Source organism: Stegostoma tigrinum, chromosome 13 (genome assembly GCF_030684315.1).
Source record: "Stegostoma tigrinum isolate sSteTig4 chromosome 13, sSteTig4.hap1, whole genome shotgun sequence".
Lineage (NCBI taxonomy): Eukaryota > Metazoa > Chordata > Chondrichthyes > Orectolobiformes > Stegostomatidae > Stegostoma > Stegostoma tigrinum.
This window is the reverse complement of record NC_081366.1, coordinates 50,732,969-50,758,259: the sequence shown is the minus strand read 5'-3', so window position 1 is coordinate 50,758,259 and position 25,291 is coordinate 50,732,969. Positions and strand designations below refer to the sequence as shown.

General features: G+C 42.7%; 1 protein-coding gene across 1 annotated transcript in view; it reads left to right on the top strand.

The window, feature by feature from the left end:
* The first annotated feature begins 6,229 nt into the window (after positions 1 to 6,229).
* ubtd2 (ubiquitin domain containing 2) overlaps positions 6,230 to 25,291 on the top strand; it is a 66,578-nt gene continuing 47,516 nt past the window's right edge. The window contains exon 1 of the mRNA XM_048543093.2: positions 6,230 to 6,411. Within this exon, the coding sequence (XP_048399050.1) occupies positions 6,342 to 6,411 (70 nt within the window). The 5' untranslated portion in view covers positions 6,230 to 6,341. The remainder of the gene's footprint in view (positions 6,412 to 25,291) is intronic.

Genomic DNA, 25,291 nt, shown 5'->3' with positions numbered 1-25,291 from the left:
TGTATCAGGAAGCCTAAACATTGCAGAGGTTTATTCTCTGCAAGGCGAAATGTTTGTTCTTTACTTGCATCCCCTGTATGTGCAGATTCTGACACAAGGAGGTCTTCTTCACTTTCACTGGATTAAGAAGTTCAGTAAAATTTTAAAGAAGCACTAACAGACACTTTATATGTACACCGTCCATCAAAAATGGCAGTCAAGATCCGTGACGTGTAGTGTACTCATCTATTTCTGAGATGTCATGAAGGTCCAGAGCTTATATCTGGAAAGATTCAAAAGCAAAAACTTTCAAGTTACTTTAACTACTACTGAAAGGGCATGGTGAACCTGAGAGGTTTGAGGAGCAGGGTCTTCTACAATGAAGATGCAGATATCCAAGGCCATCGATGTAAAGGATCACAACCTGCTATAGTACTGAATCATGACCATCTCCAGGTAGATCTGATTTTGTTGTTAGATTGTATGCTCGGGGCTTTATCCTAACCTGCCCCTTATCACTTTCCTTTGCCTTCCTGATGCTTTGAGTTCAGGCCTTATTCTGGAGAGTACTTCTCAGAGCCACTGGGCCCGAAACCTGAGATCTGCATTCTCCTTGTCAACTGCAGCCCAATAACACTTGGCAGCCTTCCCCATTCCTATGCCCTCATGTCATAAGGGTAATAGCCCTTGCATTGCTTAAGTGCTTATTATGCACTCTTCCCAGAACATGTGCTGACCTGATGGTATCTGTTTCCCAGTGGCCACATCCTTTCCTGTGCCACTTACTATTTTAGGGGAGAAATGCAGTTAATTTCCTGAGGCAGGAAATTACCTGAACACTAAGTCCATTTATTTGGTTTATTCTAGAGAAGTGCAGTATGTACATGACCGCAAAAATCTGCCTTTAATGCAAGGTAAGTGAGATCTTCAACTAACTTAATTTGATGTTATCACAATACAGGCAGGATCACTGGGCCACCAGTAGGAATACCATTTGGAAATCAGCATGTCAGCTGGCGTGGTGTTTTAGACCCCTGCCTACTGCCATTCCTATCCTGGTGGGACTCAAAAATTCAGCCCATTATCTCTCTTTTTCATTGTTTCCATTCACTTCAATGTGACCCAAGTAAATAGAATTGATTCAATTTTACAGAGAACTTGCATAGACTTGATGGACCAGGTAGCCTTCTTCTGCACCATATTGCATTGTGTGAGTCTGCATTTGTTTACTTTTGTGCATATTTAATGTTTTTCATGGAAAGATAATGCCTGATTTCTTTTGAACTGATTGAATACTAATGCCTAATTGTTAGCAAATGGTGAGAGACATTTTTAATCAAAAAGATTGGGAGGCCACAAAATTATTTCAACGGATGGAACTCAGTCTATTTTAAACGGTTGAGATGTACAAAAATAACTTGCATTTTTATGAAGAAAACAAAATGTGTTTCACATCAAATAGGTGAAGCCTGACAGACATATCAGTCAGTTTGAAATTTTACATTTGCTTTATGGTAAAATAATAAATCAGAGCACATTATTTTCTTTACAATTTTTTTTAAATTTGCAACTTATTCTTTTAATAGTGAAGAGCCATCATACTTTAAAAGAAATACAAATTTGCGCAGTGTGGGACTAGCCAAATGCAGACCGTGGTCCACTTCAGATCAGCCATCATCCTACTGAGCAGTGGAGTAAACTCGAGGGGCCAAATGGTCTACTCCTTCTTCTATAGTAATGGTCTGGACTAAGAGCTTCGACATTCAGCCTTCAGCATATGCTAAGCACCCTTGGCAAATACACCATTGCTAATTATAGGTAGTTCTCCTATAATGTGATAGCTGCATTCTTGTGAGACCTCGCGCTATAGAAAAATTGCTATACCTGTACAACAGAAAGTTTGCATTATCCAAACAAAGTCCACAATTCGTCTATCACATGACAGCCAATTCGCATCAATGAAATACGCGTAATAGCAGAATTACCTACACTGAAGTCAGGCTGTTTTTACTGTCTCCCCTGGTATGATTCTTGATGGTCCAGCAAATGTTGTGCAGTTTCATCAGGCTTCCGCTATGCTTACCACTAAGTTCAGATAATGATCCAAATCAAATGTATTATTTATTTATTGATTTTCTCTTTGTTATTTTAACTGGGACCATTTTATAAAATTTAATCCACTAGCAATTAATTTAAATAAGGAAAACTTTGATAAATAAATAAGAAAAAAATCTTTAAAGCTGAACCTGCATTTCCAAGTGCTATTTAATTTTCAAATGCTGAAGACTGCTTGATTATCAGTATTTTTATACAGGACTGCTATTGTTACAAAGTCCAATTTCAGTAACAAAAAATGTCTTGCCACATTTTCATGACAACTTACTGATACAGCACTAATTGAAACATCTTCATCAAAGAAACAGCCCACTCTAAGTCCCTGAAAAACCCTGACCTCTGTCCCGATCACAGCTCACTGGCCACTGAAAGTACCATTTATAGATCAGTCAACTCCAAGCTCACAATTCTACTGTTGTTCTTGATCACCTCACATCTCCTGTCCTATTTTTAGCGTTAGGTTGTTCAAATTCTACTGCCATATGTATCCTTCAACGAGTCCAAATCAGCCAACCCCCATCATTGCTGACTGACTACTTCAGATCTAAAATTTTAATGTATGTAAATCATTGTATTACAGCCTTAAATCTCCCCAATTCTGTAAACATTCTATAACCCAAACCCCCACACCTCACAGTCAAACCTAGAGTATTCTGTTCCTCTGATTTCTTGTTCATGCTTCTCACCCTTCTGCACACAAATGAGGGCTACATCTTAGTTGCCTAAGCCCCAACTTCAATCTCGTTAAGCCTTATAAAATATCTCTTCAAACAAGAATTCAGAGAGTAAGGCCACATAATTATTTATTTTTATTCATTCCTTCACAGGATGTGTGTGTCACTTCCAAAGCCAGAATTTATTGCACATTTGTAAATGCCTTTGAATTGCCTATTTCAACTCCTGTTGTCCACATGTGTAGCTCCACATGACTATTAAAGTGGGAGTTACAGGATTTTGACCCAGTGACAATGGTGGTATAGTTCCAAGTCAAGGATGGTTTTTGGCTTAGAGGATTTCCTGGTGATGGTCATCCTGTACTTCTGATATCCTTGTCCTTCTAGGTGGTAGAAATCAGGGGTTTGTGAGGTGTGGTCACAGGAGCCTTTGGTGAGTTATTGCAGTGCATCTAATAGCTATCAATATCTATTAGATAGCTGAAGAGATAGTGAAGGTGTTAGTGGTGATCTGTCAGGAATTGCTAGTCAGGGAGGCTCCCAAAGGACTGGAAAATCACTAAGGTGACACCCCTGTTTAAAAAGGGAGTAAGGTAAAAAACTGAAAATTACAGTCTGATTAGCCTAATCTCAGTTTTGGGTAAGATTTTCGAGTGCATTCTGAAGGATGAGATTTCTGAACACTTGGAAGTGCACAGTAAAATATGGTAAAGTCAGCATGGCTTCATCAAGGGGAGGTCATGCCTGACAAATCTGTTACAATTCTTTGAGAAAGTAACAAGCACATTAGATCAAGGAGAGCCAATGGATGTTATCTTCTTGGACTTCAAGAAGGCCTTTGACAAGGTGCTGCACAGGAGGCTGCTGAGTAAGATAAGGGCCTATGGTGTTAGAGGCAAGGTACTACCATGGATAGAAGATTGGCTTTCTGGCAGAAAGCAGAGGGTGGGGATAAAAGGGTCCTTCTCATGATGGTAGCCAGTAACAAATGGTGTTCTACAAGAGATAACACAGTGTGGAGCTGGAGAAACACATTAGGCCAGCAGCATCGGAGGACCAGGAAAGCCGACGCCTCAGGTCGGGACCCTTCGTCAGAAATGGAGAGTGGGAAGGAGGCTCTGAAATAAATAGAGAGAGGGAGGGTTGGGCTGGGGAAGGTAGGTGGGTTGGTGATAGGTGAGTGCAGTAGGCTGCTACCTTATGAATAATGAATCTATGGAATTCACTACCACCAAAGGCTGTGGAGGCCAGGCCATTGAGTTCATTTAAGATGGAGATAGATAGGTTCTTGATTGTCAAGGGGATCAAGGGTAACAGGGAGAAAATGGGAGAATGGTGTTGAGAAACCTCTCAGCCATGACTGAATGGTGGAGTAGACATGACAGGCTGAATGGCCTAATTTCTGCTCTTGTGTCATATGGTCTAATAACCCACATGCACTAGGTTGGTGCCAACAGCATGGATTATGATCCCGTTCTGGCTACCTTCTTGAGATTAGGATGTTGTGATTGGACCTACCTTTGACAGAGAATGCAAGAAACAATGGGAAATACTGGAAAAAAAACCTCAATGTCGGGCAACATCTGTGGAGAAGCAATAGAGATGATATTTCAGGTCAAGGATGGACTTACATTTTTAGCTAGTCAGAGTTTAAATGAAATACGTTTTGAGTGAGGGATCAGTAAGACAAAGACAGAGGAAGGTCTTTAATACGATGAGACAGGTGAGACTCAATGACATAAAAGGTCTTCTAGGGTCAAAGGAAACGGTGAGGAAGTGGAGATAACAAAGTGTGGAGGTGGACGAACACAGCAGGCCAAGCAGCATCTTGGGAGCACAAAAGCTGACATTTCAGGCCTAGACCCTTCATCAGAAAAGGGGGAGGGGGAGAGGGTTCTCAAATAAATAAGGAGAGATAGGGAGGCGGATTGAAGATGGATAGAGGAGAAGACAGGTGGAGAGGAGGCAGACAAGTTATAGGGGTCGGGATGGACCCAGCAGAGGTGATTGTAGGTGGGAGGTAGGGAGGGGATAGGTCAGTCCGGGGAGGATGGACAGGTCAAGGAGGCGGGATGTGGTTAGTAGGTAGTAAATAGAGGAGCGGCTTGAGGTGGGAGGAAGAACTGGTTAGGGAGGCCGGGACAAGCTGGGCTGGTTTTCGGATGCGGTAGGGGGAGCGGGGACTTTGAAGTTTGTGAAATCCACATTGATACCATTGGGCAGCAGCATTCCCAAGCGGAATACGAGTTGCTGTTCCTGCAACATGCGGGTGGCATCGTTGTGGCACTGCAGGAGACCCAGGATGGACATGTCGTCTAAGGAATGGGAGGGGGAGTTGAAACGGTTTGCGACTGAGAGGTGCAGTTGTTCAATGCAAATTGACTGTAGGTGTTCCACAAAGCGGACCCCAAGCCTCCGCTTGGTTTCCCCGAAGTGGAGGAGGACACAACGGGTACAGCGGATGCAGTATACCACATTAGCAGATGTGCAGGTGAACATCTGCTTGATGTGGAAAGTCTTCTTGGGGCCTGGGATGGGAGTGAGGGAGGAGGTGTGGGGGCAAGTGTAGCACTTGGAGGGGGTGTGGAGAGGACAAAAGGAAGCGGATTGTCAGATTAGGGTCTGGCAGGGGTGGGATTGGAGGGGAGTTGTTGTCTGGCAGGTGAATGGCTTGAAGGAAGAGGTTTCCGATTTAAGTGGAGTCTTTCAGCGGGTTCTCACCGCAGGGAAATTGTTCAGCGGAAAACTCAATTTCCAGGGCAATATCTTCCTCTGGAATAACAAGTGTCAGGCCAGCGGAAAGTCCGGGCCCATGTCCCAAGATGGTCACAGGAGGTTTAAACAGAAAGTTTAGTGTCAAGTCACTTGATCTAGGGTTTAATGAACTTTATAATGCCAATGTCACCAATTGTCCGGAAATGGAATAAAGCCGGGATGTGGGAGACGGTTGTGCGTGTTAAACCCAAAACTGGCTTGTGAAGGGGAGAATGAAAATATGTACAAGGAGCCGACCCCGGCCTCAGAAGGGTGGCAGGTCAAGCGCAAAAGTACTCCCCAGTACATCGCAGGGGAAAGGAATACAGTCCCATCCTCACACACCCCCTCAAACCCCTCCCCACAAAACAGCAAAATTAAAGTCAAAAACCGTCGGAAACAAATAAAACAAAAACAGTTCAAAATTAGCGGAGCCCCAGTATCAGCTCTGCATCTGACGTACAGCGAGAAGCGGTGCCTCGCTGGAAAAGAGGTGTGGCTGTTTGTGAGGCGGCCCGGATCAATGCTGGTCAGGGAAGGGGCGGGGTCGAAGCGAAAGAGGCGGGGCTACTTGACGCGCGGATCGTTGGCAAAGGGGCGGGCCAGAGTGGCACCCCAGGAGGAAAGGGCGCGGCTACTTGTCGACGGTCGCCGGGGAACCTGGAGGAGGCGGGGTCAGGCCGCACCACGAATGTGGGCGTGGCGTTACGGGAGGGAGGTGGATCGGGAGCTTGGTTATGGCCAAGCGCGTGGCCGTCTGAGCGGGTTCAGGGCTGGCCGGGTCAGTCGGTCTGTTGTCAAAGTGACAGGAGCTCACCCATGGGAGGGTGTGTGGGCACTCAGCATGATTCCTCGGGCAGCTTAAACGAGAATTCAGACGGCACAGGGGGTAAGAGAATCCGCTGTCGTTACTGGTTGATCTCTCTTTCCTCTGCCTCACGATCTTCAAGTTTTTAAAATTTTTTTGGTGGGGGGGGAAGAATAAATGGGAATTAAATGATGTAATTGAGTTGGCTGACGTCTCTGTCTGGCGCTGAGTGTTAGAGTCTGAGTGTGGGCCTCACACAACTCGCTCAAAAGCCCCGGGCCGGGTGGCCGGGTGGCCGAGTAACCCGCCAGGATGCGGGTTCACATCACGGTGCCAATCGCGGGGACAGCAGTCGGTCTCCTCTCCTCCTCCCCGGCTCCAAGTTCGGAGAGGTGCAGCAGCTTATGCTGGCACTCAGTCAAGGCGGGGAAGCGTTTACCCCCTTGAGGATGGGATAGAGTTCTGTCTCTGTAAGTGCAGGAGCTCATGCCGCCACCGCCGCCTTTGTCTCTCAGTAGCCAACATCTGAGCGCTACTTTTCCTGACTTCGTTTGACCTAAAATGAACTACATATTTTCATGCGCGATCGAGATGTTGTCGCATTATTTCAGAAATTGGACTAAAGGTTTCGGAATTTTAGTGCGCAGTCAATCTGAGACGCTTCTCGATTTTTAAAAAAATATGGTATTCCCTTTGTTCTCCTTTGTTCTTTTCGATTAATTAGATGCATTTCTTTGATGTTTACAGTTACGGTTTTCCAAAACGTTTTGTACTTGCGGCAACTGTTTATTTTATTGCTGCGTCTTTTTTACTCAGTGCATTGTAAACTCTAAAGTTGGCTCGTAGATTCCCAGAAGAATCTGAGACGTTATTCTTACAAACCTAGTCTGACTTGATTATTTTGGCATTTTGTAAATAGTGTAATTCAGCAATGTTTGCACTTGTCTTGGATTTTGGAAATAGAAATAGTGCTGTCCTTTTTTGTAATTAACTGAAACATAAAATAGCTAAATAACGTAAAGGAGCCAGTACTGCATGCACTTTCGCTACATTTTCATTCTCTTGACTTTACCAAGTTATCAATCGCTCAAATAATATCCGAAACTTCAGTTCTTGTTTGGCTGTTAAAATGGCATTAGGATGACATGGTTCTATTTTTCACTATTTACAAGAAAACGGCACTGTTTCATGCATAGCAAAACTAATCTGTAAATTTAATCAGAGTAGCTCTGTTAAATGATGCGTTAGTAACTAGACTTTTCACATTGCAGACTTTTGATTAAAGGCAGGAAATATAAGCTTGATTTTTGACGGGAGACACTGTTATACAGCTGTAGTATTTTTAGTACTTACACGTTATTTCGTAGAAAATAAGCATACTGTAATACTGTTTTGTCACCTTTTTAGAACCTTTTATGTCCCCAGGGTTTCTCCCTGATCCCCAGTAAATAAAAAAAAGGATCTGGGACTCTGCGGTTTTGGATGAAAGAGTGCAGTGGCCGACTTTGTGTAAGGCCCATTGATATCATTCAGTGATGCACAGAGTTAATTTAGACTATTTTCCTCTTTTATTGTTTGGAGTTTTGCTGCTATAAATCCTTGGTGAGAACTGGTACACAATAACAACATATCTTAAATAATCAAAGTTGGAATCTAAATTCTGTCGAGCTGTACATGAAAGCTTAGGCTAATACTTTTGAATTGCATTCAGAATCGGTGATTTTTTTTTCCTACGTGGTTATTCTTAATGCTTGTGTATTGCTGTTCTGACACAGACTTCCTTTTGTTTAAAATATCATTTGTATAAAAGCATCTCCGCAGTAGCAATCCCCAACACCACGCCCCTCCCCTCCCTCCAATAAACACACACACCTCTTCATGATTTTATCCATTTGGTGAGAACTTTTACTTGGGTGAGAATTATCATTGATGCAACTTGTGCATTAATCAGGATTTACTTCAATGTCACATTATTTTATTACGCCAGTAGCAATAATGTCGTCAGCATGTCCCAGAATTTTCTTTTTTTGAAAAAGGCAGTTTGAATTTCTTCAACGTTAGTCCTCCAAAAACACTTACTTGTGTCACAACTTTTGTCCGCACAAATGTTTTTTTTACTGTACATTTAACAAATCTAGTGTTAACATGGAGATGAGAAGGCAAGCAGAAGCAATTAAGAAATATACACATTGTTACACATTCTGCAGTTCTTCATAGTGGAACAGAAAAAAAATTGTTGTTCTAACTGCTTGTGTGACGAGTGAGAAATCCCATATCCCTGCCTTCTAGATAGCTGGATGTAGATGCATGCTGATAAAATGTCTACTATGTTGTGTCTGCAAAAAGTGGGATAAATCTAATCTATTCAATAAGCTGCACATCAGTACAGCCTTAATCATTTGCCAAGTGTGAAAGGATTAAGTGCTTTCAAGCAACACTTACTTCCAAGCAATTTGCACACACACTTGTATCTCTTTGAGGCCGGTGACATCAACTTTAAGTACAGAGAGTCTTCCTCATACCTTCAGTTTATCATATTCGGCTCATCCATTTCTCAAAAACCTCCTTTATCTCTATAACTTTGGCAACATCACTGTTCTTAGTAAAAAGAGATGCCAAGTACTCATTGGTACCTCAGCCATATACCCTGCCTTCATGAGTAAATTCCCTTTTGCCACGTAACACCTACTCCTTCTATCTTTTTACTATTCATAGGCAAAAAGAAAACTTTAGGATTCTGTTTTTTATTAACTGCCAGTCCTTTCGTATTTGTTTCCTTTTTCACTTGCCCTTTGACGTTTTATGTTCAGCCTTGCTTTCCATTATTTTTTCAACTTGATATATCATACACAGCCTTTTTCTTCTTCATCTTGCTCTCTGTCTTTATTATGAAGGGGGATCTGGCTTTGTTTGTCCTACCTTGTCCCTCTGGAGATGTACTGATCCATCACCTATTGAAAGGCACCCTATTTGCGCTGTTGCAATTTAGTCTGCCAGTCTTTAATTCCAATTTACCTGGACCAGATCTGTTCTCTCCCCTGCAACTGACTGTCCTTTTTATTAAGTATTTTTGCTGTAGATTGATCTTTGTCCTTTTTCGTAGCTGACCCAAACCTTGTGATACCGTTATCACTGTTTCTTATTGACACTTGATCCTCTTGATCCACTGATTTCCCAGCAGCAATTTTTCAGCAACACCACCTCCTCATTTATTTGTAAACATACAGATGTATCAAATTCTCAAAAGTTCAAAAACTCTTCCTGACCTTTATGCTAATACTATCCCAGTCTGTCCTGAGATAAATAAAGACTTAAAATATAACTCATTATAGTTTTTGTACTGTGTAGTTTCCTTGCAAGTTTGTTCCCTATCTTTCCCACTACTTGGCCCATAGAGTAACCATCTAGTATAATTATACCACTGTTGCCTTCCCAGCTCTTATCAAATAGATTCTGTCCTCAGCTGCAGTAGGGCCACCTCTCCACATTTAATATTATCTTCTATCTATTTTGGCACTCTTCTTTCTTTCCTTCATTGTCTTTCCATAATACATTGTATCCATCAGTATTTAGTAATTAGGCCTGACTTGTTATGAACCAGATCTCCATTACTGTCATATCATCATATTCCCATTTGGCTATCTGCATCTAAGCTTGCTAGTCTTTTTTTTTAATCAGCTTCATACATGCACTGTAAACATAATGTAAACCTTATTGAAAATCATCTTACTCTGATGTCACTATTATTTCTTACTGTGGTGCTTTATCTCTCTCAAATCTTGGTGCATATTGTATTTCCTCTCTGTTTATCCCAATTTTCATCCTTCCCTTTACCAACATTGATGTACAGATTGAAACCGTAAACTATGTGTAAGATTAAGTCATGCAGTACATAACTACATGGATACATGATATTTGAAAGTCTGTCTGGTTAAGTAATGAATTATGTACATGATCAGTATTTGGAAGACAAAGATTATCACTGCAAAAATGTTGTGTTGTATCTGTCTTGTAACATTGGGATAGGATTAGGCCATTTAGATCCATAGTTTTGTTACATACCATTCTTTGAGGTTATGACTTATCTGCGACCTAAATCCGTAAATCTGCCTTTACCCCATTGTCTCTTTTTGTCTACCAAAAGTATATTAATCATAGTTTTTTTTATTAAATTAAGTTTATTTTGTACTAATTGCCATTGTGGAAGCAAGTTCCAAATTTTTAATGCTTCACATGTAGAAATGTTTAATTTCACTTCTGTAAGGTCTGGCTCTAATTGTTTGATTCTACTGCCTTTATCCTAGACTGATCTTGAAAACGTTTAATCTTTCCTCATTGCTTATCCCATGATTTATTAACTCCTCGTTTTCCAGTTTAAATTATGAAGCCAGAATCATTGTGTTCTATCTAAATAGGAAAGCAAGTATAAAATGAATCTGTTTGATTTTTTTTTCTAGTTGGTTGATCATTGGTTTGCAGGTATGTGGAAATTTCAGACTGGAGGCTATTTTTTCTTTCATAGAGTTGTACAGCACAAAACAGACCTTTTGGTCTAACCAGTTCATGCTGAACATAATCCCAAACTAAACTAGCCCTACCTGCCTACTCCTGGCCTATATTCCCCCAAACCTTTCCTATTCATGTACTTCTCCAAAGGTCTTTTAAATGTTGTAACTGTGCCTTCAGCTACTACTTCCTCAGAAGGCTCATTCCACACGTGAACTGCCCTCTATGTTTAAAAATAATTGCCCTTGATATCTTTGTTAAAGCTTGCTTCTCTCACGTTAAAAATGTGCCTGCTAGTTTTGAAATCCCTCAACTTAGGGAAAAGACACCTACCATTAACCCTACCTGTACCTCTCCTGCTTTTGTAAATTTCTATAATGTCACCTCAACCTCCTACACTCCAGTGAAAAATGTCCTAGCCTATTCAGCCTTGCTTTATAAGTCAAACCTGCCATGCCTAGTGACATCCTGGTAAATCTCTTCTGAACCCTCTCTAGCTTAATAATATCCTACCTATAACTCGGCAATCTGATTGGACACAGTGCGCCAGAAGAGGCCTCACCAATGTCCTGTACAATCTCGATGTGATATCTTGGATAATTTTTCTGTTAAAATATGCTGATCCTAAGTTGGGGTTCCAATAATATTTTTCAAAGTAAGTTATTACGTTGGTATTTTTGCCTTGTCCTGCTTTTACACATTGATTATTTTGGAAGTGCATTCAAGATATATTTGCCTAAGAGTTACACAGGCCTTCAGTACAGGCATTGATTTGATCATTGGTCGTTTGATGCCACATGACTTTCTATGATAGACCAAGAAATAATTATCTCTTAATATGATCCATTTAAAATGTTTAGATGTATTATTTTTCAGTGGGCCTTTAGATCTTGTTTAAGTGACACTTTTGCAGTATCAACAATCTGTTTGTGAAGCTACTCTGATCAGTGTTGAGCTTTATTTGTCAACCATCCTGTCTGAAAAGTACCTGAACCTGGATTTTACTCAAGATCCAGACATTTGGAGAAGCTTCTGGGATACTTTGAATTCAACAAAGATTAATGGAATATTGTTCTGATATGTTTCAAGATTGGATTCCATGCTGTGTTTTGGGTACCATTTCTTCCTGTGCTGCTGGTGTTCAACTGGTGCTGACCTTTGAGGAGAATGTGTCATTAATGACCGTGATTTCATGCAAGTTTAAACTGCTTTCATATTGCATTGCCACCTTTGACTAATTGCAAAACTGTCACCTTTCTATTTTACTGATAGTGTAGCCAGTTTATTACAAATTAATTAAATTGCTGTGTGTGTTAGTTTCTGGATATCAAAACTGAAGCAAACCAGGAATAGGAAAAAGCCCTTATCTCTGTAGAGGATGTCCTGAATTGCCATGATTCAACTTAGACATGCCACAATTCTTCTACCCATCCTACACAAATTAGCCATGTGGTCTCTCGAGCCAAACCTTTTGACTCCTCTGAAACAACTGAGAAACTTTGTGGACTCCACTGTAACTGGGAGACATATTTAAAAAACTGTACCCATCTTTTCTATTCAGTGATGTCATCCCATGGCCAGAAACTCTTTCAACTCCCTTTTTTAAATGTTTGCATTCTTATTTAGCTGGCAACTTTTTACATAATTCAAGGACTAATTGTGAAAGGAAATACTTCCTGTCATCAAATCTATTTCATCTGCCTAACCATCAGCAAGTCCATCGCACCTATGCTCGCTGACCTTCACTGGCTTCCCGTTCACCATTAACAACAATGTTGTATAGGACATTTTTTTGAACATGGTTTTAAACAAAACACTTAAGAGGAGTCTTGTCAAACATTTTGACTCTGAATCATGTGAGATATTGGGGAGCTGAACTAAGTATGGATAAAGAACTAGTTTTTAAGTAGTATGTGAAATGAAAGAAATGCAGTGAGCTTAGGGAGAGAATTCCAGAGCTTAAATGTCTCTCTGCTTCCCTAACTTGCTCTTTTACCTTTTAAGAGGCTACTGAAAATCTACATTTATAACAAATTTTTGGTTACCTCTCCTAATATTTTTACGTAGTAAGGTGTCAGAATGGTTTTTGCTAATAAATTCATGTTGTAAGTTTGGAGTCCATGTGATAGCGTTGTAGTGCCCCTACATCTGGACCAGAAACTCTGAGCACAAGTCACGCTTGATAGCCACTGAAGGTACAGTTTTAAGATGGCCAAAGCTGGTAGATTATCACTCTGAAATCCTTCCAGGAAGCCTGATGACAAGCACTAAAAGCAGACAACATTTCCTGGTCAGCTACATTGCAGAAGGCAACAGCAAACCACTACAGCTCTTTGCCATGTGTAATCATTTATTAATACAGTGGAAGTTTCTAAGTCATGGTACCAGAAAGATGAGAGATGAAGTGCCTTGAGATGCTTTAATTCATTAAAGATGAGACATATACGTTAACAATTATTTACATTTATGATTTTGTACAACAAATGCTTCACTTCTTTAGGTCTAAAAGAATCTAGGCCTAATCATTGTCAACGTGGCCCAGTTGCCTCGGTTTTCACTCTTGCCCATGAATCATAAGGTTCAAGGCTCAAGTCCCGCTTTAGGACAAAAATCAAGGCTGATTGTGCTGTACGCTACTGAGACAGAGCTGCTTTGTCAGATGCACCATCTTTCAGAATGGACATCAGAGATCCTGGCTGACTATTCAGGTGATGATAAGAGCATGGGTTTTATTGTGTGCAATATTTTATCCTTTTGGAAATCACAACAGATTTGAGATAGCGTGGTGGTTCAGTGGTTAGCTCTGCAGCCTCACAGCACGAGGGAGCAGGATTCAAAACTCCACATTCTCCCTATGCTTGCAGAGGTTTCCTCTGGGTGCTCTGGTGTTTCCTCCTGTAGTCCAGAGATGTACATGTTAGGTAGGTTGGCCGTGCTAAATTGCCCCTAGTGCCTAGGAATGTGCAGGCTAGGTGGGTTAACCATTGAAAATATGGGGTTACAGGAATATGGTAAAGGGGTGAGTCTGGGTGGGATGCTGTGCAGAGGGTCGGAGTGGACGTGATGGGCAGAGTTAGTAGGAACTGCAGATGCTGGAGAATCTGAGATAACAAGGTGTAGAGCTGGATGAACACAGCAGGCCAAGCAGCAGCACTGGAGCAGAAGAGCTGATGTTTCGGGCCTAGACCCTTCTTCAGAAATGGGGGAGAGGGAGGACGTTCTGAAATGATGGGGGTCGGGGTGGGGGGGGGGTGGGGAGAGGCGGGAGGCGGATAGAAGATGGAAAGAGCAGAAGATAGGTGGAGAGGTGACAGAGCAGTCAAAGAGGCAGGGGTGGAGCCAGTAAATGTAAGTGTAGGTGGGGAGGTAGGGAGGATGGACAGGTCAAGGGGGCGGGATGAGGTTAGTAGGTAGGAGATGGGGGTGGGGCTTGAGGTAGGGGGATAGGTGGAAGGACAGGCTAGCGAGGCGGGCACGAGCTGGGCTGGTTTTGGGATGCGATAGGGGGAGGGGAGATTTTGAAGATTGTGAAGTCCACATTGATACCATTGGGCTGTGGGCTTCCCAAGCGGTATGAGTTACTGTTTCTGCAATCCTTGGGTAACATCGTTGTGGCACTGCAGGAGGCCCAAGATGGACATATCTGCGGAATAGGAAGGGGAGTTGAAATGGGTTGCGACTGGGAGGTGCAGTTGTTTAGTGCAAACCGAGCATAGGTGTTCTGCAAAGCAGTCCCCAAGCCTCTGCTCGCCCTCCTCTACATTGGGGAAACCACAACGGGAACAATGGATGCAGTATACCACATTAGCAGATGTGCAGGTGAGCATCTGCTTGATTTGGAAGATCTTCTTGGGGCCTGGGATGGGGGTGAGGGGGGTGGTGTAGTAGCAGGTGTAGCACTTCCTGCGGTTGCAGGGAAAAGTGCCGGGTGTGGTGGTGCTGGAGGGGAGTGTGGAGCAGGTGGGTGGGGAGGGAAAAATGACTCTGGTGGCAGGGTCGGATGCAGATGGTGTAAATGTCGGAGGATGATGCCTTGGATTCGGAGGTTGATGGGGTGGTAAGCGAGGACAAGAGGTGGGTGGGTGGTACGCGAGGGACCACCCCACCCCCCTCGTCCTCACGTACCACCCCACCAACCTCTGGATCCAACGCATCATTCTCCGACGCTTACACCACTGCAATCTGACCCTGCCACCAAAGACGTTTTTTCCCCCTCCACTCTTATCTGCCTTCTGGAGGGACCACTCTCTCCCTGACTCCCTTGTCCATGGAGGCTTGGAGACCGCTTTGTGGAACACCTACAGTCTGTTTGCACTAAACAACTGCACTTCCCAGTCGTGAAGCATTTCAACTCCCCGCTCCCATTCCGCAGACGACCTGTCCATCCTGGGCTTCCTGCTGTGCCACAACGATGCTACCCGAAAGTTCCAGGAACAGCAACTCATTCTGCTTGGGAACCCTGCAGCCTAATGGTATCAATGTGGGCTTCACAAGCTTCAAAATTTCCCCTCCCCACTACCGCATCCCAAAACCAACCCATCTCGTCCCCGCCTCCCTAACCTGTCCTTCCACCTATCCTCTGCTCCCACCTCAAGCCCCACCACTTTCTCTTACCTACTAACCACATCCCACCCCGTTGACCTGTCTGTCCTCCCTGGACTGACCTACCTCCCCACCTACAAATACCTTTACTGGCTCCACCCCTACCTCTTTGACTGGTCTGTCTCCTCTCCACCTATCTTCTCCTGTATCCATCTTCTATCCGCCTTCTCCTCTCTCCCTATTTATTTCAGAACGTCCTTTCCCCTCCCCCACTTCTGAAGATGGGTCTAAGCTTTCTTGCTCCTATCATGCTGTTTGGCCTGTTGATGGGTGGAGTGGCCTGTTATAAAGTTGACTCAAGATTGCTACAAAGGTAAGGTCCTTGCAGTTTTGTGTGGGATTGTACCTGTGATACTTTCTAGCATTTTGTTTGTTTGTTTTAACAGTTGCCTTGCAACTAGTTCTCAGGAATTCATGTGCCGTAATACCTAGGAACTTCATGGTTACCTTGAGTGCACCCTCACTGATTGTGGCAGTTTAGTAGAGCATTAGCTCAGCCTGCTGAACTTATGACGATGCTCCTAGGATCTCAGCTTCAAGCACTAGATTAGCGCATATCCAGGCCCAGGAAGACTGGCAGCTGTTGAGAATTACTATTTAATTTGAAGAGTTTCTAGGTTGCATTTTTTTTAAAAAAAAGTGAAATAGGCAAGTTTATGTTGCCACCAACTACACAATTTGTATGTTCCTGGATCAATTTCTGCAAATTAATACAAAAGTAGTTATTACGTAGAGAGGTTGTGTATGAAATTCAGAAGGTTGAATCTTCCTTTATTTAGTCTAAGTTTCAGTTTCATGGAGACTCTCAAAGGGTTTCTCTCCATAAGGCCTGGCAAGTTGTCTCGATACATTTTACCAAATTCACCACATTACCTACCTATGGCTCCCCTCTTGCCTGATTCTTCTAGCCCCATTCTACCACTCTTCATACCTGGAAGAACTCACCACTGCCAGGATATCCCTGAATGGACTCTGACATTTGTGGCAGTGGCACCATTTTTAAAAGGCGTTTTTGCACCAGGACAGAGCTGACATTTGCCCTCGACGTGGCAGCAAGATGAAAATTGGCACTACACTTTGCAAACAGACACCTGGACAATGGGATGGTGCAAAAGCAGCATGTCTTCATTCCCCAGGACTAGCAGAGAAGGCCACAACACCATACCATGTCAAGCTGGTCTGAGGTCGCCACCCAGTTCAGTGAGATTTCAACCATCTGGAGGAATGCCCATCAATTTAGGAAGAAGACCTTCTCCCTTCCACCATCATAATAGTCTTTTTTCCAATAAATCGCATTCCTTCTATCTATGTCACTGCACCCACCTCCTAACAAGGCTCATGCTTTACCACTGTCACTATTATCTGCAACATCTTCTGTCACTTGCTCTCATCCTTCACAATCCCTGAAAGCACTAACCCTGCACACCATCTGTGCTGTTTGCTCACGCAGTCGGACACCTCCCCATTTGCACCAAAAATAAGAGCTGTGCTATCCAATTTCATCTTCCTTGATACCTACCTCACTCTCATCCCAGGAAGAATGAGAAAGGCCAATGGGTTGTCCAACATTGAGCTGCTTACCCCTTCTGAGGAGAGTATCCTGTCTCCTGACTATCTTGAGCAACTGACTGTCTCCAATCTGCTGTAGTAGTATTGGAGGCAGCCTTTGACCTGTTGTACTGCAAACCATTGCTTGAAGATTCTCTCCCTTGACTGAGAACTGCTGAGAAGCATGTCAAGTTTCCGGACTTTGTGCTAAATGACAAGGCAGGCAGCGGCACTTCGAAGGCTAAGGCCCGAACTGGTGAGGCAAGGCAGAGATGTTCTGAGCATCAACATAGACTCAAAGTAAGTGAGCACTAAGAAAGCAAGTATGTCTGGCCCACTCTGAGTTGTCCCTAAGCACAAATTGTTCTTGCTGCAGAATTGGAATGAGAATTGCCATTGCATCCCAAGGGGAAAGAACACAGAAGAATCCCATAAGTGGATTGAATATATACCATGAGGGACTTTAGACCATATTATCTTAAGAAATAAGAACAAGAGTTAGCCTGCTTTGCCCCTCAATTGTGCTCTGCCATTGAATAGGATCACAGCTGATCCAAGACTTCTCACATCCACTTACCTGTATTTTTTCCCAGATTCTTTGATTCTCTGACTGACCAAGAATCCATAAATCTCAGCCTTAAATATTCACAAGGATTCTGCCCCCGCAGCTGCCTGTGACAATGAGTTCCAAAGACTCTGAAACCTCAGAAGAAATTTTTCCTCCTCCTCCTCCTCATTCTTAAATTGGTGCCCGTTTATTTTGAGACTATGGCCCCTGTCCTGGTCTCCTCCATGAGGGGAAATATGCTCTTAGTATTTACTCTTTCAAGCCCCTTAATCCTGTATGTTTCAATGAGATCACCTCAAACTTTAAACTCCAGTGAGTAGAGTCTCAATATGTTTAGCTTTTGCTCATTAAAATGTTCCCTTCATGCCAGTGATTATCCTAGTGAACTTCTTCTGAACTACCTCCAATGAAATGATATCTTTCCGTGAATAAGGGGACCAAAGCTGTTTTTCGTACTCCAGATCTGTTCTCACAAGCAATTGTACAGTTGTAATAAGACTTCCCTACTCTTATACTCCTTGAAGTAAAGCTCCATTAACATTGCTGATTACCTGCTGCACCTGTGTGCTAACATTCTGTGTTTCATGCACAACTACCCCAAGTCCCTTTTCATATATCAGCTTTCTGCAGCAGTTGTTTTCGATCTAAATAATCTTCTGTTCTCTTGTTCTCCCTTCCAAAATGAAAGCTTAACATTTTTCTCACATTATGCTCCATTTGCCCAACATTTTATCCACTTAATTAACCTATCAATGTCTTTCTGTCAGGTGTTTGTACCCCTCCCACAACTTGCTTTTTGACCTAGTTGTGTGATGTCTGCAAGTTTGACTACGGTACATTTGATTCGTTCCTCCAAAACATGAATATATGCTGTTAATAGCTACAGTCCCAGCACTGATCCCTGGTCACAGATTACAAACCTGAAAAAGAACCCCTTAATTCCACTTGCTGTTTCCTACCTATTAGCCAATTCTCTAGTCATGCCAATATTCTACCTCCAACACAATGGATTCTTATGTAAACCTTTCAGGAAATCCAAATACAGCGCATCAACTGGTTTCTCTCAGTCCGTGCTGGTTGAGACCTCCTTGAAAAACTCTAATAAACGGAAACAACTTTCTAACATCCACCCTTTCTAAGCCATGCATTATCTTGTAACTTTCTGTTAGATCTCCCCTCAACCTTCTAAACTCTAATGAATACAATCCCAGGATCCTCAGTCGTTCATCGTATGTTAGGCCTACCATTCCAGGGAACATCCGTGTGAATCTCTGCTGGACATGCTCCAGTGCCAATATGTCCTTCCTGGGGTGTGGGGCCCACAGGGACCCGGGTTCGATTCCAGCCTCGGGCAACTGTCTGTGTGGAGTTTGCACATTCTCCCCGGGTCTGCATGGGTTTCCTCCACGTACTCCGGTTTCTTTCCACGGTCCAAAGATGTGCAGGCTAGGTGGATTGGCCATGTTAAATTGCCCATAGTGTTCAGGGGTATGTGGGTTATATGTGGATGGGTTTGGGTGGGATACTTCAAGGGGCGGTAGAACTTGTTGGGCTGAAGGGCCTGTTTCCACACTGTAGGTAATCTTAAAAAAAAATTAGTCAGACTCAATTTCGTGAAGCCATGCTGACTCTGCTTGATTAGATTATGATTTTCCAAAAGTTCTGCTATTGCGCCCTTAATAATTGATTCCAGTTCTTTTCAAACAATGGTTATTAGGCTAATTGGCTTATTGTTACATGCTTTTTGCCTCCCTCCCACATAGAATAAGGTGTCATATTGGCAGTTTTCCAATCTTCTGACAGTTCAGAATCCAGGGACTTTTGAAAAATTACAACTGATGCATCCACTATTTCTGTAACTACCTCTTTTAGGATGCAAGATCTAAGAGTCTGTGGACTTATCTGCCTTTAGCCCTATTTAGTTTGTCTGATATGACTTCTCTGATGATGGTACTTAATTCCTCTCTTATAATCTTCAGTATTAATGGGATGTTTGAAGCATCTTCCACTGTAAAAACTCATGCAAAATCACTTTATCTTCTCTACTATTTCCTTGTTCCTACTAATCACCTTCCCAGAATCATTTCCTATGAGGCCTATATTCACTTTGACCTCTGCCTTTCTTTTTATATATCTAAGAAGCTCTTGGTATCAGTTTTTATATTCCTCACTAGTTTGCTCTCATAGTTTATCTTGTCTTTTTTCTTTTCATCCTCCTTTGGATTCTGAATTTAGCCCAATCCTAAGGGCTGTCCCTGGCTTTTGACTTTGAGGCTGACACATGTCAGATACCAGTACCCATGCACATGGGATGCTCATGCCTTTTACCCATGGAGATGGAACCCTGAGATGTTGGTTCCTGATGATACTTTGAAGCAAGTGGTGAGCTGAAGTCATCAGATGCCTAATCTAACTTACATGTCGAGAATCCTTCTGTTCAGTTTCCTCCTGTGAGTGGTATGACAGAAAGCTACATATTAATGAGGCAAGACCCGCAGGTGATAAGGTTGTTAATAGTAATAATACCTATTAATAGACATTTTGCCACTGCTCAGCAAGAGTTTCAAATTGACACCTGGAACTTAGATAAAAGTCAGTGAGTTGTTCTCAAAATGTCAAGAAATGCCTCAATGGACTTCTCTCAGGATTCTGCCACATTTCCAACTATAACCCATGTAGTTCAGGCTCCTATAAACTTCTGCTGAGAGCATTATAGTATGTATTTGTAACTCATTATTGTCTGTTTTTTAATTATGTGCCTCTTTTCAAAAGAAAATGTTAATGTGTTGGCCATTTGATCAGAACTGAAAAGTTACGGAATGTTTGCAAGAGCAGAAGGTGGAGGGTAGCAGAAATGAATTGAGCTAGGCATAGTTAGATGACAGGTGTCAGAGTAATTGCAGAAGGCTACAGCGGATGTGAGAGGGTGGCACAAAACAGTTGAGCATGACATATCATGATATCAGATCTCTTGGCAGGAGTATGCATAGGCAGCAGCAGCTTGTAAATATTGCCGTTCTAAGATGGTTTGAGTTTGCTTATTTGTGAGATCAGACATATGAAATTAGAAGCCACAGTACTGGTCAATTGTTTTCCTTTTACTAAGATGGGCATATTTTACATCATATACAGTAACTAAAAATCTGTGACCACATATTAACTGCAATCTGTGCTTATCTTGTAGGTCACCCCCTTACAATCATTGCTTGGACTTTCTTCTTTCTAAACTTTAACTAGAAATTGCAATATCCATTAACAGATCAAACCTGTGTTGAACTGAAAGCTATGACTTTACTCACACGTTCAATAAATCTGAATTGCTGCATGTCACTCAGCAAACAACTTCTAATTCTTACTATGTTTGTTTTATTCTGCATATAATGTACAAGTAAAATAATGCACGGAAGAAAGAGACAAGGTACTAAAAGGTACCATGACTAATCTTGCACTGTATTTAGTGGCCTGTCTTTGATCCAGGAGATTGTCATTCTGAGAACTTATTTGCACACCATATTATGACCATATTATGACCGTATAGGAGAGTAATATCCTCTGCAAAAAATTGTGAATGAAAAGAAGTATTTACTTTTCAAGATTAAATAATTTCATACCAGTTATAAATCAAAATGTCTGTGGTTTTAACACTTGAGAAAATTATAACTGGCATCTGGGCAGTATAATGGTATATTGTTGGTACCTGTTAGCATTCAGAAACAGCCCTCTATTTGTGGCTGAAACTGAAATGTGCGGTATCAAATTTTGCTTGAGAATACTTCTGCGACACACTTTGGAAGGTCTTGTTACATTAAGGCTACTACATAAATTTAAGTTGTTGTGAATAATGCTCTGGATTTCTTAAAATATCCTTTATTGTAATTGTGTTAACTTGCATAGTATATTTAATTTTAAGTTTCTAACAAGTAGACGTTCTACAGATTCTGAATTTATTCAGACCTTAAGCTGGGCTGTGTGTATGTTGAAAGGTATACACCGCTCTTTTTTTCTTCTCCGGCCATCCTGTTTACCACCTTACTCTTATGGCCTAACCCTGGCTGTTTCCCCTATTACCACCTCAAAATATTATGATTTTGCACAATAAAAGCTCTCAAGCTTTTTGCTAAATTGTCAGTTAGAAATTACATGGAGCTGTTGGATTATTTTCACTTGAAACTTAAAATTATCATCACTACTTCAAGATGTGTGTCTTTTTACTGTTAGAAACCATATATCTAAGTTAAAGTGTGGTGTAACTAGTGATGTCAGCAGTTTTTACGCAGTTTGGAAGAGCATTTCTCTTTATTCCTTTTGAGCTGTTACATTCTTTTAATCCTGGTCCCAGGAGTCCACTGTCAAGAGCTGGTTCCCAGTCTTCTTCCTGTTGGCTCCATTTTCTGTATGATGACTCAATTATACCTGGTCTATTAATCTGCCACCACCATGGAAAACTAATTTAAGTCCATTGGTTAAATAATTATATAAGCAGAACCTAATGTCTATACATTTAATATTGTATCTCTGTACTAGAGCAGCATATATGTTAGCATTATGATGGCCAAAATCAGTGAACTACTGCTACCTGCTTAGTTGCTTTCTTGGTATCCATTAACAACTGAAGGAGCACTGACCAAAACTAACTTTTTTCATACCTTTTATTCTATATTTAAGTAACTCTTCTGTCTCTTCACTATCAGAAAGTTGCAAATATGTTGACAACCCTTTTAAATGTTACAAATAAATTTGTGAGGATTTGAAAGCGAGTATTGTTTACTGTTTGGATCAAGACTATTACTAGCTTAGCAATTGATTTTGATTCTCAGTACTGTCTCCTGAATTACCCAGGAGAGATTGGCTTTGATCACGTGATCAATGTATGGCTCACAAATGAGTCCTGCATTAGTGCTAAACAGATTTTCTTCTGTCGCCTTAATCTAAGTTCAGATCTTTTAAACAATAATTGTATTTCAGTCCAAAGATGTGCGGGCTAGGTGGATCGGCCATGCTAAATTGCCCATAGTGTTCAGGGGTGTCCGGTTGATGTCAGGATCATGTTACTCTTGTGGGGGCAGGCTAGAATTAAGGGAAATAGTTTCACAAAGAAAAGACTTTCCTTCTGTGATGAAGGTCGGGAGTCATTTACAAAAAAAACTCCCAAAAAAGCTGTTAGTATGTGGAGTGAGGGGACTGTCGAACTTTACCTTTTCGTATTGGAATTCTCTCCCTCAGAAAGCTGTGGAAATTGAATCATTTTATTTATATTTAGTTAAGGCAGAGTTTCATAGACAAGGGTGTGAGGGGATGCAGACTGGAAAATGCAGTAATGTCTCTAAGAAGATCATCTATTATCTCATTAAATGCTGGAGCAGGCTTGAAAGGCTGAAAGGCCTACTCCTGCTCCTAAGTCCTATATTCCTAGGAGATCACAATCAGTGGACGTTAGTTTTAGAAGTGGGCAAAGCTAAACATAAGAATCGCAAAAAATTGAATTAGCTATTCAGCCACAAAACTCTCTGCTTTTTGCTTAAAAAGGAACAATCATTTAAGGTTTCAGTGAAGATTTGTAGCTCAGGTTGTGAATGAGGTTGCTGACTTGCTGTCTGAGCTGGCTTGTTTTCATTCAGACATTTCATTACCATGTTCGACCACAATATCAAGGAGGCCTCCAATGAAGTGATGATGTTCTACTCTGCGTGGAATTTAAACTGTCCGGTCCGTTATGGTGCGTAGTGTCATTTCCGTTTTTGTTCTGTATGTCTCCATATCTGGCATCCACCTAGAAACCAATATCCATGTTAAGCTTATCGACTCCCACAACTACCTAGAATATTCCTCCTCTCGCCCACCTTCCTGTAAAAAGGCCATCCCCTATTCCGAATTCCTTCGCTTCTGCCGCATCTGCTCCCAAGATGAGGCATTCCACTCCCGAATATCCCAGATATCCTTTTTTTTTCAAGAACTGCAACTTCCCCTGCACAGTGATCAAAAATGCCCTCGATCGTGTCTCCTGCATTTCCCACAGCTCATCCCTCACACTCCCTATCCGCAATAATAACCAAAACAGAAACCCCTTGTCATCATGTACCACCCCACCAACCACCAAATCCGACGTATCATCCTCCGACACTTTGGCCGATTGCAATCTGACTCCACCACTAAAGACATTTTTCCCTCCCCACCCTTTGTGATTTCCGGAAGGCCCACTCTTTCCATAACTCCCTTGTCGGCTCTACACTCCCCTCCAGCCCCACCACCCTCAGCACTTTTCCCTGCAACCGAAGCAAATGCTACACCTGTCCCTATACCTCCCCCCTCACCCTCATCCCAGGCCCTTAGAAGACTTTTTCGCGTCAAACAGACGTTCACCTGCACGTTTGTTAATGTGATATACTGTATCCGCTGTTCCCGTTGTGGCCCCCTCTACATCGGGGAAACCACGCGGAGGCTTGGGGACCGCTTTGCGGAGCACCTACGATCTGTTCACAGCAAACAACTACACCTCCCAGTTGCAAACCATTTCAACTCTTTCCCCCCCACTCCTCGGACGATATGCCCACTCTGGGCCGCCTGCATTGCCACATGACACCCCCCGAAAGATGCAGGAACAGCATTTCATATTTCGCTTGGGATCCCTGCAGCCCACGGGTATCAGTGTGGACTTCACAAGCTTCAATATCTCCCCTCCCCCTACCACATCCCAAAACGAGCCCAGCTAGTCCCCACCTCCCTAACCATTCCTCCCACCTCAAGCCCCACCCCGATCTCCCACCCACTAACTTCATCCCGCCTCCTTGACCTGGCCATCCTTCCTGGACTGACCTATCCCCTCCCTGACTCCCCATCTACATTCACCTTCACTGGCTCTAACCCTGCCTCTTTGACCTGTCTGCCTCCTCCCACCCTATCTTCTCCTTTATCCATCTTCTGTCTGCCTCCCCCTGTCTCCTTATTTCAGAATCCCCTTCCCCTCCACCATTTCTGAAGAAGGGTCTTGACCCAAAATGTCAAACTGTCCTGCTCCTCTGATGATAATAAAACGTGAGGCTGGATGAACACAGCAGGCCAAGCAGCATCTCAAGAGCACAAAAGCTGACATTTCAGGCCTAGACCCTTCATCAGAGAGGGGGGATGGGGTGAGGGTTCTGGAATAAATAGGGAGAGAGGGGGAGGCGGACCGAAGATGGAGAGAAAAGAAGATAGGTGGAGAGGAGAGTATAGGTGGGGAGGTAGGGAGGGGATAGGTCAGCCCAGGGAAGACTGACAGATCAAGGAGGTGGGATGAGGTTCGTAGGTGGGAGATGGAGGTGCAGCTTGGGGTGGGAGGAAGGGATGGGTGAGGAAGAACAGGATAGGGACGCAGAGACAGGTTGGACTGGTTTTGGGATGCAGTGGGTGGAGGGGAAGAGCTGGGCTGGTTGTGTGGTGCAGTGGGGGGAGGGGATGAGCTGGGCTGGTTTTGGGATGCAGTGGGGGAAGGGGAGATTTTGAAGCTGGTGAAGTCCACATTGATACCATTGGGCTGCTTATCACTGCTCCTCTGATGCTTGGCCTGCTTTGTTTATCCAGCTTCACACCGTGTTATCTCAGATCCCCTTAAACTTTGATCACCTGTCATACTTCTAAACTTCAATGGGTATAGACTCAACTTGTTCAACGTTTCCTTATACGATACACACTTTATCCCAGAGATGTCAACTGAACCTTTTCCAAACTGTCTTGAATACACTTGTATCTTGCTTTTAA